The 15,037-nt window shown below is 45.4% G+C and overlaps 1 protein-coding gene and 1 pseudogene across 5 annotated transcripts in view; one reads left to right on the forward strand and one right to left on the reverse strand.

Annotated features, from left to right (window-relative positions):
* LOC100412501 (aconitate hydratase, mitochondrial pseudogene) overlaps positions 1–13,384 on the forward strand; it is a 32,125-nt pseudogene extending 18,741 nt beyond the window's left edge. Inside the window, exon 1 of the transcript XR_013523884.1 lies at positions 1–13,384. This exon is cut by the window's left edge and continues 18,741 nt beyond it. The product of XR_013523884.1 is annotated as an aconitate hydratase, mitochondrial pseudogene (transcript).
* Positions 11,069–15,037, reverse strand: part of VOPP1 (VOPP1 WW domain binding protein) — a 94,448-nt gene continuing 90,479 nt past the window's right edge. For all 4 annotated transcript variants that reach the window (XM_017975209.5, XM_035253459.3, XM_078342467.1 and 1 more), the window contains one exon: positions 11,069–13,507. In XM_017975209.5, coding sequence (XP_017830698.3) covers positions 13,317–13,507 — 191 coding nt within the window. In that variant the 3' untranslated portion in view covers positions 11,069–13,316. The remainder of the gene's footprint in view (positions 13,508–15,037) is intronic.

Here is a 15,037-nt window from a genome sequence, read left to right on the forward strand (position 1 = left end):
TTTTCTTTTTACCTCAGAATTGCTTTGGTTATTCTAATTTTTTTTAATTTCATATAAAATTTGGTATTTTTTTTCTATTTCTCTGACAAATGACAATAGTATTTTGATAGAAATTGCCTTGAATCAATAGTTTGCTTTGGGTATTATGGTCATTTTAATGACATTAATTCTTCTGATTCATGCACATGGAGTGTCTTTCCATTTGTTTATTTCTTTCATTAGTGTTTTACAGTTTCCCTTATGGACATCTTAACCTTTTTGGTTAGATCCTAGGTATTTTATTTTTTAGTTATTGTAAATGGGATTGTCTTCTTGATTTCTTTTTCAGCTCTTTCATCATTGGTATATAAAAATACTAATAATATTATATTCTGAAATTTTACTGAATTGATCAGTTCTAAGGGTTTTTCTTGGTAGAATCTTTAAATTGTTCTGTATATAAGATCAAGCCATCTACAGAAAGAGATAATTTGACTTACTGTCTTTCAATTTGGATGCCTTTTATCTATTTCTCTTGCCTGACTGCTCTGGCTAAAACTTCCAGTTCTATGTTGAATAAGAGTGGTGAAAGTGGGCATCCTGTTCTGGTGCCGGTACCAGTTCTTAGAAGAAGGTCTTTCAGCGTTCCCCCATTCAGTATGCTGTCAGCTGCGAGTCTGTCATATATGTCCTTTATTATATTAAGGTATGTTCCTTCCATGTCTAATTTGTTGAGTTTTTTTTTTATCATGAAGGGGTATCAAATTTATGAAATAATTTTCTGTATCTATTGAGATAATCATAGTTTTTGTCTTTCAGTCTATTGATGTGACCTATCACATTAATGATTTGCATATGTTGAGCCATCCTTGCATCTTTCAGTAACTCACAATTGATCATCAGTATATTACCATTTTGGTGCATTGTTGAATTAAGCTTGCTAGCATTTTGTTGATTTTTGTGCCTATGTTCATCAGGGATACTGGCCTGTGGCTTTTTTGTTGTGTCCTTCTCTGATTTTGGTGTCAGGGTGATGCTGGCCTTATAGAATGAGTTAGGAAAAATTCTTCCTTTTCAATTGTTTTTGAAACAGTTTGTGAAGAATTGATGTTAGTTTTTCTCTATAAGTTTGGTAGGGTTCAGCAATAAAGTCATCCACTACTGGGCTTTCCTTTGTTGGGAGACTTATTACTGATTCAATCTCATTATGTTATTGATCTGTTCAGGTTTTCTATTTCTTCCAGGATCAATCTTGGTAGGTTGTATGTGTCCCAGATTTTACCCATTTCCTCTAGGTTTTCCAATTTGTTGGCATATGGTTGTTCACAGTAATCTCTGATGATCTTTTGTGTTTCTGTAGTATCAGTTATAATGTCTTCTTTTTATTTCTGATTTTGAGCCTTCTTCCTTTCTTCATGGTTAGTCTAGCTAGGAGATTATCAATTTTGTGTATCTTTTTTTTTTAAAAAAAAATCCACTTTTTTGTCTCATTGATCCTTTGTATTGTTTTTTAGACTGTATTTTGTTTTGTTCTGATATTTACTATACTTTTCCTTCTAATTTTGGGTTTTGTCGTAGCTTTTCTAGTTGCTTGAGGTGTATCACTAGGTTGTTTATTTAAAATATTTCTCCTCTTGTGATGTAGGCATTTAGTGCTATAGATTTCCCTTTTAGGACGGCTTTTCTGTATCCCATACGTTTGGGTATGTTGCATTCCCATTTTCATTTGTTTAAACACATTTTGTAAATTACCTCTCAATTTCTTCACTGACCCAGTGGTCATTCAAGAGCATATTGTTTAATTTCCATGAATTTGTACAGTTTCTGAAGCTCCTCTTACTTATTTCTAGTTTTATTCCATTGTAGTCTGAAAAGATGCTTGATATGATCTTAATTTTAAAATTTGTTGAGATTTATTTTTTGGCCTAACATATGGCCTATCCTGGAGAATTGTCCATGTGCTGACGAGAAGAATGTGTATTCTGTAGCTTTTGGAGAAAATTAAATGTTTTCTAAATGTTAAGTTAAATTTTATCTAAAGTCCAATTGATTTATTTATTTTCTGTTCTTACTAAAACTCAGTTAAAATCCAATGTTTCTTTGTTGAATCTTCTAAGTGATCCATTAAATGTTGAGAGTGGATTGTTGAAGTCCTCACAAAGGGAAACCCTTTAGAAGTAATATTTGCCTTATATATCTAGGTGCTCCAGCATGGGGTACATATATATCAGGCATTGTTATAAGTTGGTGCAAAAGTAATCGCAGTTCTTGCTTTTAATGTAAAAAACTACAATTACTTTTGCACCGATCTAATATATTCCCTTGCTGAATTGATCCACTTATCATATATAATAACCTTTTTATCTTTTTAGTTTTTGATTTAAAGTCTGTTTTATCAGATATATAAGTATAGTTATTCCTGCCCACTTTTGGTTTCCATTTGTGTGGAATATCTTCTTCTATCCTTCACATTCAGTCTGTATCTTTCCAGGTGAAGTGAGTTTCTTGTTGGCAGCACATGGCTGGGTCATTTTAAAAATTGCATTCAGTGGAACCAACCCAAACGCCCATCAATCAACGAGTGGATAAAGAAACTGTGATATATGTGTATACACACAAACACACACACACACAAATATATATATGATGGAATACACTACTCAGTCATAAAAAGGAATAAGTTAATGGCATTCACAGTGAATGAGATTAAGACTATTATTCCAAGTGAAGTAACTCAGGAATGGAAAACCAAACATCATATGTTCTCACTCATTAGTGGGAACTAAGCTATGAGGATGCAAAGGCATAAGAATGACACAATGGACTTTGGGGACTCAGAGGGAAAGGGTGGGAAGCAGGTGAGGGATAAAAGACTACAAATAGGGTGCAGTGTATTCTGCTCAGGTGATGGGTGCACCAAAATCTCGCAAGTCACTACTAAAGAACTTGACTGTATAACCAAACATCACCTTTTCCCCAATAACCTATGGAAATAAAGAAAATGCATTCAGCTAGTCTATATCTTTTAAGTGAGAAACTTGATCAGTTCCCATTAAAGGTTATTGGTGATAGGTGAGGACTTATTCTTGACATTGTTAATTGTTTTCTACTTGTTTTGTGTATCCTTTGTTCATTTCTTCCTTATTGGTTATTAATGTGGTTTGGTGGTTTTCTGTAGTGGTAACATTTGATTCCTTTCATTTTCTCATTTGTATCTGCTCTAACAGTGATTTCATTTTTGTCTGGCTTTTGACAGTTATAAGCTATAATATTCCTCAAGCTATAATATACTTTGTGGAAGACATTTTTGGATTCAGTCTAATTGGGTATCTTTAAGCTTCCTGTATCTGGATGTCTAGATCTCTTCCAAGACATAGGAAGTTTTCAGCTATTATTTCATTAAATATGTTCTCTATGCCTTTGTCCATCTCTTTTTCTTCTGAAACACCCAATATTCAAATTTAATTTATGGTGTCACATAGGCTTTCGTTCTCTTTTGTTCTTTGTTCTTCTTTTCTTTTCTTTTTTTTTGTGGGGAGTGGGAGGTTGGACTGGGTTATTTCAAAAGACCTGTCTTCAAATTCAGATATTCTTTCTTCTGCTCGGTGTAATCTGTTGTTGAAACTCTGCATTATATTTTTAACTTTATTCACTGAATCCTTCAGTCCCAGGATTTCTGTGTTCTTTTTAATTATATCTATCTCTGTTGAATTTCTTAATCAGATCATAAATTGTTTTTCTAATTTCCTTGTTGGTATTGTTATTTATTTCTAGCTTTATTCCATTGTAGTCTGAAAAGGTACTTGATAGGATCCTAATTTTAAAATTTGTTGAGATTTATTTTGTGGCCAAACATACGGCCTATTCTGAAGAATGTTCCATGTGCTGATGAGAAGAATGGGTATTCTGCAGCTTTTGTTCTATGTCCTCTTGTATCTCAATGAACCTCTTTAATAACATTATTTAAAATTCTTTTTTGGGCATTTCATATATTTCTTCTTCATTCAAATCTGTTCCTAGAGAATTACTGCATTCCTTCAGAGGCATCCTGTTTCCTGCTTTTCCATGTTTCTTGTATCCTTACACTCATACTTGTGCATCTGGTATAACTTTCTCTTCTTTCCATTTTATGGACTGGCTTTCATAGAAAAAGACTTTTTTTTTTTTTTGATAGATGTATCTATAGTATTGGTTGGGTAGGATGCTTTGACTTTTATTTTGGGCAGCTGCAGTAGTTTAGTTTCCATATAATCTTCAGCTATAATCAGTGTCAGTGGTATCTGTGAGTTCCTCAGTGTATTGGGCTGTGGTTGTTTGTGGAGGCTGTGGCAAGGCTTTGCTGGGGACAGGGATGCCAGGCGGGCCAGTCTTTGGGCCCCAGTGGTAGCAACTGTGGGTCAAACCTGCTGATCTTCCCCTACCCAGCAGTGTGCATGACTTCCTCAGTGGGCAGGGTGGATTGATTCCCCAGGATCCTGGACAATGCATGTGGTCACTGATAGGGGCCGTGTCAGGCAGGGCAGGCCTGTCCTTAGGCCCCACAATAGTGCACATAGATGCAGACTACAGCCGGCAAGGCTGGTTAATCCCCAGATGCCTAGACAACATGTGCAGACTCTGGCAGACTGGGCAGTCCTCTTCGCAGACTGGCAGAGGCATGTGCAGATGCTACGGCAGCAGGTGGAACAGGTTGATTGCCAGGCCTCAGACAATGAGCATGGCAACTCTCAGGGATAACAATGGGCAGTACAGACCTAGCCTCAGCTCCCTGATGGGTACAGACAGGCACAGACTATGGTGGGTGAAACAGATTGATCCCCAGGCCCTCAGAGAGTATGTTTGAGTACCAGCAGTGGTGGCAGACCTGTCACCAGAACCCATGATGGTGCATGCAGGCACCGGGAGTGGCAGATGTGATGAGCTGATCCCATGGCCACTCGAACAACATGCATTCTTGTGGACAGAGGTGATGGGCAGGTGGCCCTATCCTCAGGCTACCTGACGGTGCATGCACTTGCCAGCTGTGGTGGGCAGGGCAGGTTGATCCCCAGGTCCCCTTTATGGGATGCTTGGGTGCCAGCGGTGGTGACAGGTGCAGCAGACCCATTTTCAGTTTCCAGAATGGTGCCTGGGCAAACCAGTCCCCAGGTCCCTTGAAGGTATGTGCAGGTACAAGGTGCACAGTGGCCCTGCTGCTTGAGGTTGGGGGATGGGGTTGCTTCCAGTTGCAAAGGCCCAAGACAGGCAGCTCTCAGACCTTGGGGAGCAAGAATTCCAGTTCCCTTTGTTCTGGTAACTGCCTCCCTGGTGCACAGTACCACTGATTCCCTGGGGGTGTAGAACACTGTATGAGCTAGAGTGCTGGGGATCTGGCTACACTGTTGGGTTCAGCCAGCATTGTGATGCTTCAGCCTTCTGGATGGATGTCAGTCAGGGGAAGTCAGAGGGATGTGGAGATCCAGGGGCTGTTGAGTCCCAGGGAAGGATGCAGTCTGGTGGAGGCTGGACTCAGAATAGTGCCGTGCTGCAGCGGACTTGGTCCAGGGGTGGGTAGGGGACCCAGAGTGAAGTTCTTCTCTGGACTAATGCCATTGGTGGACTTGAGGATGCTCCTTATACCAGTTTCAGGGCCCACAAAAGCTGAGGGGCTCTTCTGTGGCTGGGATTATAGGAGTTAGCAGTGGCAATGTAGATGGCTGAAGAGCTCATTGACCTCTCTGCAATGGGGGTTTCTCTTGGCTCAGAGCTGACCCCAGCTGGGCCAGCTGCTTTGCTTCCCTCCCCTTCCAAGCCTCAGAGGACCCCGTCACTTCTCTGATGAATTCCAGTGTTCTCTTGGACACTCCATCTGATATGTGCTTGTTCCGTTTTGATCCTTCTTTGTGCACAAGTGCCAGGTGCCTCTAGTCAGCCATCTTGAAGCCCCTCTCTCTGGATGTAGAAAATATTGACTACACTTTGTGGCTTGTTCTGGGATCTCACAGATCTCATCCCATGTACATAGTGAGGGAAAAAGGGATGGTTGCCAAAGGTTTCTCCCAGCTCCGATTGGCTCAGTATCTGCCGGGCAACACATATCAACTTGTCAAGACAGAGAACAGCAGGTGATGTGTGGAGTGTGCCCGTGCATGTGAAAACTCTTGGCTTCCTTTACATGCTCAAGGTCTGAAAGATGGAGACCACATGGAGAATGTGTCAGAAAATTCCTCCTTTCACACTCCTCTGACCACACCACAGACAGAGACTCCTCAGAGATGAGAAAAGGCTTGGGTGGGAGCTCATTTCTTCTCCCACTGTGCTTCAACTTCTCTTTCTCAAGGAATTATGGAATGAGAGAGAAAATAGGATTTTTAACATTTGCTGACTATCCACTATGTGCAAGCCTGGTATACATAACAGGTGGCATAACCTCCATTCTTGAGTTGAGGAAACTGGCGATTATATCATGTGCTGGAAGACACATAGCTGGGAATTAGTAGACTCAGGACTTGAGCGAGACTGTCCATCTTCAGAGCCCGTGGTCTTTCCATGACAGCAGCAATGGACAGGTAGGTCCACAATGACCCCTCACATCTACTCTGTGCTATCATGGTTGGCACTCAGAGAATGTTAGGCAGTGAGAACCGCTATGGACAGAATGTCTGTGTTCCTCCAAGTGTCCTATGTTTAAATTGAATCCCCAGTGTGATGGCATTTGAAGGTGGGTCCTTTGGGAAATTGTGATGTCATGAGGGAGAGGGAGCCCTCATGAATGGGATTACTAACCCCAGAAAGACCCCCTCATCCCTTCTGCCAAGTGAGTGTCCAGCAAGAAGACAGCCATCTACAAACCAGGAAGCAGATGGTCACCAAACACCGAACCTACTGCATTCCTGACCTTGGACACCAGAACAGCCTCCAGAACTTGAAGAAATGAATTTCTTTTGTTTATAAACCACCCAGCCTATGTATGGTATTTTGTTATAGCAGCCTGAACCGATTGTGACAAGAATTGAAACTACTAAGGATCATTTTAGCTGGGAAATGCTTGGGCGACTGGGTAGCAAGGCTGGTGTAGTGCAAGTCAGGAGAAAACGCAGAGTCAAAACAGAGGGGTTCCTCTTCCCTCCTACAGAGGGACAAAGAGGATGGAAGAGTTCTGCTTTATGACCAGGCATTTTAAATAGCACACAGATCCTCTGGGAGAGGACGCAGAGCCACGATGTGGGAAGAGGCTCAGGGACTGAGGGGGAAACTGGAAGCTGAGTCTCTTTCCTTTGGTGCCTGAGAAATTTTCCAAGGTGGAATTGGGATTGCAGTGAATGACCTTGAATCAAGGTCCAGGGGCTGTGGGAAAGCCAAAGGAGCCCCTAGGCTATGAACATTTTATTTTTTTAATTTTTTTAAAAAAGAGATGGGCTGTCACTATATTGCCTAGGCTGGTCTCAAACTCTTGGGCTCAAGTGATCCTCCTGCCTCAGCCTCCCAAAGGGCTGGGATTACAAGGGTGAGCCACTGTGCCTGGCCCAACTATGAACATTTTAACTGATAAATTAGAAAATGTCCAAAACACTTAAAATTAGGTAATGATGCCAACAGCCCACCTCACCCGTGCCAGGAGCCTTCGGTCCCCAACCTTTTTGGCACCAGGGACTGGTTTTATAGAAGATAATTTTTCCACAGACCAGCAGGTGGTGGGGTAATTTCAGAGTGAAACTTCCACCTCAGATCATCAGGCATTAGATTCTCATAAAAAGGGTGCAACCTAGACCCCCCTCACGTGCAGTTCACAATAGGGCTCGTGCTCCTATGGGAATCCAATGCCACTGCTGACTGGACAGGAGGCAGAGCTCAGGTGATAATGTTGCTTGCCGCTCACCTCCTGCTGGGTGACCCAGTTCCTAACAGTGCCTGTCTGCAGTGAGGGTTGGGGATCCCTGATGTAAAGCATCTTGCAATGGCCATTGGTTGATCTCCCCCAATCCCTGCCATGGTCCCTCTCTCTCTGCACCTGCTGGCCTCAGTGTGGAGCCTGAGAAACAGCTCCTCTCTCCCTAGCCACCTTCTGTGCACAGATCAACTTCGATCTCCTCAGAGCTGCTTCCCATCAGTCAACCCACCTCCCTTCTCCTATTTCAAAAATGATTCAACATTTTTGTTCTTGCACTTCTTCGGCCTGTTATGGATTTTTTGAAGTTCAGTGACATTTGGGAAGGACAGATAAAAGTGAGCATTCAGTTTGCATCTCAAGTCATGACCTTTGCCTCGTAAACAATCTCTGCTTTCATTTTACTGAAGGAAGCTGGCCAGGTGGGGCCTTCTTCTCCACAGGTGGCTGTGATGTCAGGTGAGCTGCTCAGCCTCTTCTGGCTTACTTCCTGTCCACACAATGAGGGTCCTGGATGAGATTAGCATCCATCAAACCTGTTCCTATAATATACCCCTTCTATTAGGTAAAACTGATGGCAGGATTCCGTTTATAAAACAAGCTAAACCGTATTTTCTTTTTCAGAATATGTACTTAAGTGCTGAAGGGTTACTAAAACATTTTTTAATAAAAGGCCCTGAGGAGAGAATGTGATGGGGCCTCTGGAGTCCACAGCTCCCAGAGTGGCCCAGAGTGGCAGCGCTGGCTGCCCTTAGAGGAGGTGGGCAAATTGCAGATGCACCAAGGAGCTTCCAAGGAAAGGCTGAGGCCTGGCCCTTCCCAGGGGAGATGCAGTGGTCTGGAAACTCATCAGATAGATCAATGGTCTTGGGTTCTGGTGGCAAACACACCTCGGAGGGACCTGAAGGTGTGTTTGGATGAGTGACTGGATTGCAACCATGGGCTGGCCTGGAGGATGGGCCCAACAGGTAGCCCAGGATGGAACCCCTCTGGAAGTGCCCGGGTGGACAGGGTCAGCGGCAGCTACAGGTGAGCATGCGTGGGACCCCACAGGAGAGGCTGCCAATACCACCAATGTGGAGACAGGGCACAGACCTGGAGGACGGAGTGAAGCCCCAGGGTCCGATGGGACAGGAGGGAAGATAATGTTTTCCTGCTAGAATGGGCAGCTCAGACCTCAGTGTTTGAAGGATTTGACTAGAACTGTACTTAGGATCAATGAAAAGGGAGGGGCAGGTTACAGCATTTGAGGATAAACTAATTTTTACCTTATTCAAGGATCAAAGTGAATATCAATGCTTTAAAATACAGTATATAGGCCGGGCGTGGTGGCTCAAGCCTGTAATCCCAGCACTTTGGGAGGCCCAGGCAGGTGGATCACGAGGTCAAGAGATTGAGACCATTCTGGTCAACATGGTGAAACCCTGTCTCTACTAAAAATACAAAAAATTAGCTGGGCATGGTGGTGCGTGCCTGTAATCCCAGCTACTCAGGAGGCTGAGGCAGGAGAATTGCCTGAACCCAGGAGGCGGAGGTTGTGGTGAGTCGAGATCGCGCCATTGCACTCCAGCCTGGGTAAAAAGAGTGAAACTCTGTCTCAAAAAAACAACAAAAAAAAAACCAGTATATAAAGTGTCAGAAAAACACACTAGTTTTTTCTTTTAAAGCATGCTACTTTTTATAATAACAATCGCTGTAGAATCTAGGTAGTGGGTTTATGAGTATTCACTATACTTTTTTTTTTAGCTTTCCTGTATGCTTTAAACTTTTCAGGGCAAAATGCCTAGATGTGGTCAAAAAGCATTTTATTTTGTAGTTGAGCATTTGAGGAACCCCTGGACGATTGTCAGGAAGCCTTCAGGTTCATGCAGCTTGACTACTGGGCCTCTCCTGGGCCCTCTTGAGCTAGAAAATCTCAACTTCCTAGGAGGTTCCCCAGGCTTTGCCCAGGAGGCCTGTAGCTGAGGTGTTTGAGAAGCTGGTATTTTACATCGACTGTCATATATAGCCTCAAAGCCCCATCAGTGGGGCTGCACCTGTACTCAGTTTTATCATAAAAAATGGGTCGTTTGCAATTGCCTTTTAAAGGTGAAAACAGGTGCAAAATATATTTTAAAAATCCAACAAACTTGTGCCAAGCAGCCAGTGGATTTGTTGCACCCTGCCTGAGACGAGCACTTTGATAAAAGGCCTAGCTGCAACGGTGCGGAATTAGAGTTGAAAGCATTACTGCCCTTTCTTTGTTCTGCCTTTCAGGGCAGCCATCCCCAAACATGGGGTGGGCAGAAGTGGCGTGCTTACTGTCAGCCCTGCCCGCTGCAAGGCAAAGAACTGTATGGCCTACTAATCTGGGGGACCGCTGGATTTAACAGCATTAAGATGCTTCTAAGACTGTTAAACACAGGTGTGCACTGCCAGTCTCCCAGGGATGGACATGATTTTGGTCCCCAAATGCTCTACAGAAGACTTTTAGGGGAGGGACTATACTCTAGGACTAGTGCTTTAAGAAGTTAAAAATCAACCAAGCACCATGGCTCACGCCTGTGATCCCACAGCTGCTGGAAACGGAGGATCACTTGCGCCTAGAGGTTTGAGGCTGCAGTGAGCTATGACTGAAACACTGCGCTCCAGGCTGGGTGAAGACCCTGTCTCTACAAACAAACAAAAATAGGAAGCAAAGTAGAAAACTCTTCTTTGAAAACATGATTTCAATTAGTGACACATCGCAAATACAGCTTGAGAGGCTGGGGTGGGAGAATCGCTTGAGGTATTTTGAGACCAGCCTGGGCAACATAGTAAGACCCCCATCTCTAAAAATAAAATAAATAGAAAATAAATTACTAAAATGCAGTTTAACTGCAGCAGCTACACCCTTCAGTAGCATCTGAGAGAGATGTATTATTTCTGACCAAGCAGAGCTGTGTTTTAAAATGAAGCCTCCTCCCACCTATGAAAAACATCCCCAGCTGCAGGTAAACTAACAGTATCAACAACTGTACATTATCTTAGCAATGCTTCTGTCTTCCTACCCATCAGGGACAACTGTCTCTGTAGCCTGTATCTTACCCTTTCAAGTACCGTCAAGTTTCTGGTTCTTCAGAGACTGGGCACATCCTCCACCCACCCCACCCTGCTGGACCAAGGATCGGCTGTATGCCCTTCCTCATTAGAACCTTCATCTCCATCCTCTTTCCCACTCCCCCACAAAACAATCAAAGCACATGCCCAAATTCACTTTTATTTTGCACACATAGGAAACAGGATCCTATCAAAAGAGAACAAAAAAGAGAAATAAGCCAATTGTTGCAGAGGAAAAACATGCACAGATCTGCTTCAAGTTTACTCTGAACCACGGGCGTGCCGGGAATTCCACATGCCAGGAGCTGTCTCACTCCAGGAAGTGGACGCGACCCACCACCCACACAATTGAAACAAGAATAGCCAGGAAGTGTCACTGAAGTGGGACTTCCATATGCAGGATCAGCGTTCACAGTAGCACAATTCTAACCAGGTTCAAGGGAAAACAAAATCCGTCTCACACAAACATGGGAATATAAAACTGTTGCGCCCTAACCATCACTCAGTCTCTTAACATCATTTGCTATCAAAAAGATAAACGAAATTGAGTCACGAACCTTTGGGTGCCTATTCAGCTGGACCCGATTCCAGGGGCAGCTTAGTGTGCTTTTTCATTACAAAAAATAAAGGAAGAAACTGACATTAAAAATGCAAAACAAATGAGCTGGAGAAAGAGGAGTGTTTGGACCCACGCAGTTGTCTTGGTTGTAAACAGTGAGCTTGTGCTTTGCTGTCTCATTTAGATGAAGGCCTGCAGCATGGGAGGTCCCGTCCTGGTGGCCAGAGACAGTGGTGGCAGCATCTGTGCTTTCAAATGCATTCCCGGGGTGTCTGTTTTGTTCCCAAGTATTTCCCGTGAAATTCCCCAGGAGGTTCTCTGATTCTATGTCCTCAGAGTGAAAAGCATGGACAACGAATCACTCCATAGCCACTTCCGTGGATGTCTTGATGCTCCGATTCAATGAGTAATGATTTCTCAAGAGGCTCTGATTAGTTCATTAAAAAATAAGCACCCCTACCTCATTCCCCATGATACAGCACATCTAGTAATCTAGGCAGCTCAGCTACGCGGCATTGCTCGTCAGCACACAGGACAGGTCAGGACTCACACATCATCACTACAACTATGCAGCGGGACAGAGCTAGATCCCGCTAGCCATCAACTACTCAGGAGACTACCTATGAGATCCTGGGGTGAGCTGTGATTCCTATCCAGGAATGTGAATTACGCATCTTCTTTATTCTAATTTTGACATGGTCAGTGCAGTTGAGTCAGTACTTCTCCTCACTTTTCCCAGCAAGCTCCTCCTCCTTGGAGTGCAGCATACAACTGCTCAGACCCAACACAACCATCATGCACTACAGCCAGCACAACTGGCTGTGCCCTGCTGACACCTCAGCCAGTCTCTCTCCCAGGAAGGGCCATGTGACTTCCCAGCCAGATGTGCCCCCTGCTTTCAAACCACCCTTCAGAACCCACCACTGGAGGTGCCGGAGGGAAGGGGACCCCTGGGCCTGAAAACACCCTGGAGAGGCAGTGACGTCGAGGGGAAGCCCAGTCTGATCTCAAAGAGAGGACACTCTACATGCACTTCCATAAACACACTGAAAAAACAGGTAACAGTCCTTTCTCTAAGTCAGACCCCAGAGCTTACAAAATGCAATGTCTCAGTTTGGGGCAGGAAGTGATTTCCCGTGAATTTAAATAACTTTCCTTAGTGAACTTCAGATCACCGTCAGACCTCCAATGCAGGCCTGATTCTAGGCGCCATACTGCAGTGAGAGCGGCACACGCTGCTCTTCCCTGGCAGTGCAGGAGAAGCCTGTCTTTAGGAAGTGAACAGAGACAGAAACGTGACAAGGGGCTTGCTCTCTCCTGAATGTCTCTCCAACAGCTTCTGGAAGAGGACGGCTGATGGGAGGACAGGCTGGAGCAGGTCACTGGGCTCAGCTCAGCCGGCTGCTGCTTCATTGGCTGAGCCACCCAGCGTGGGGCTTCCTGTTAATACCTGGCAGAAGGCTGCTTGCCTGGGAGGCCCGGCCTGGCCCCTCCACACACCACCTGCACCTCCAGCACTGCCTCCTTCCTCTCAGTCTCTCTCCCGAAGATCTGGTCACACCACCGTAAGGACGTCAGCCCTCGGGGACTGTCACCACACTGCCATGTGAGAGCACAGACTTCGTCAGAAACAGAAGCGACAGAGGAGACACAGTGTGAGTTGACAGATTATCCTCCATGGAAAGCCTGAAAGAGAGCTGTGCTTGCTGTACGGATATCAGAGGAACTGCCCTTGGCAGCCCACAAGACCATTCCTGGAAGTGAACATCCATGGGGACAGAAAGGCCAGGAAAAGGCCCTCTCCTGTCTCTCCTCTCACACGAGGGCGCCCCGCTACTTGGCCTTCACTACCTGTTCGTACGGGGGCGGAGGCGTGTTGCAGTAGGCAGGAGGGGGCGGGCAGGCCACACTTCCCTGGGGTGAGTTGGGTGGGACCTGGAAAGCCATTGCCATGGAATTCCCGACAGGGTTCATCCCTGGTCCTCCTGGGTCGGTGTAATAGGGTGGCCCCGGCTGCTGGGCTCCTGAAAGACAGACGAACATAGTTGAGGACAGAAGACATCCCGAGTACGTGCAGGCTGCAGGGCCAGCAGATCACGCCCCGTCATTCACTCAGTGACAGTGTATGAGGGACCCAACTTGCCTGGTAAGGGGGCACCTGGGGTGTGGTGACAAGCAACAGGACAGGCAGGCCCTGCCCTCTTGGAACTTGGATTCTACTGGACTGCATTCCACATTACCAGTTCACACATCGGAGGGGAGGAAACTGGGCCACGGTAAGATAAGGTGTCTGCGGCAAACCATGGAAGAGCTGCAGAGACCACCCAGGCTTTGCGACTCAGCCTGGCATTATCACGGCAGCTCCACAACCCCTCTGGGCACAGAGTTTGCTGGTGACCATTTCTGAAGTAAGGTCTCCATTCCTGCCTGCTGGGCTGGCCTGTCCTGGCATGAGTTACAGGCAGGGAGGCGGTGTGCCTGGGCACACGTGGCCGGGCTGTGGCTGATGGACGCTCCACGGATCAGGAATGGAGCTGTGGGCTGACTCCCTAGTGACAGGTGGAGGCACACGGTGTGGGGCTGCCAGGAAAGGTTATGGGAGGGCACAGGCTGGCCACCCAACCCCAAATCTAGCCCTGACTGTGAGGTGCTATTTTAGGCCTGGTTACTGAAGATTAGGCAGATTAACACTGGAGAATACGGTATATGTAAATAAAGAGAAGAAACTACGAGTGCTGGGTGTATCCTGGGTAAAGCTGATTTTGTGATAGAACTCAGGTGTATTTGAAGTGAGGCTTTGTGTAGCTCAGGGAGACACTCAAAGGTCAAGGAAGCTGGCCCTGTGTGAATATTGTGTAGGGTTTTGTTTTTTGTTGCAAATCTCCCCCTGACACAGTTTGATAAAGTTCTGACTCTAGAAACATGCCCATCAAGGTGCATAAGATGTCCCAAACCTCCAAAACCCACATAAGTCAGACCATGAAAATCTGGGTATGTGCTGAAGGAGAGAATGTGGAACAGAAGCACAGGCCAGACCTGCACTGTCCCTCACCGAGCGCTCTCACCTGCCAGGAGGGCACTGGGCACAGACGCCGCCCTGGTGCATCTCACGCACTGCCTGAGCTGTGTTCTGTTTAGAAGTCGATCTACTGCCATTACCATGAGTCTCCCAAGGGCAGTGATTATGTTTTATTTAGATCCTGCTATATGTTATACAATTAAAAAGCCAAGGATTTTAAAAAAGAGGTCATCGCCATAGTCTAGGCAAGACACAACGAAGGCCTCTCAATATCATAGAGAAAATGGAGCGGAGGGAATGAAGCACTGAGGCTGTCAGCAGTGACTGGCCTGGGACTGACTCGGTGGGGAGCATGTGGGGAGGGAGACAAGGGCTGAGAAGAAAAGGCCCTGGCCTCTGGTCTCAATAAGGGCCTCCCAACAGGCAGGGGAATACCAGACAAGGGCGGAGCAGACGGCAAAGTCCATGAAGGGCTGGAGAGCAGAGGCAGCTCTGGAGCCTCCTCTAGAAGGTGGTGGTGGAAACGTGGGCATGC

This window comes from Callithrix jacchus, chromosome 11, assembly GCF_049354715.1.
Source record: "Callithrix jacchus isolate 240 chromosome 11, calJac240_pri, whole genome shotgun sequence".
Taxonomy (NCBI): Eukaryota; Metazoa; Chordata; class Mammalia; order Primates; family Cebidae; genus Callithrix; species Callithrix jacchus.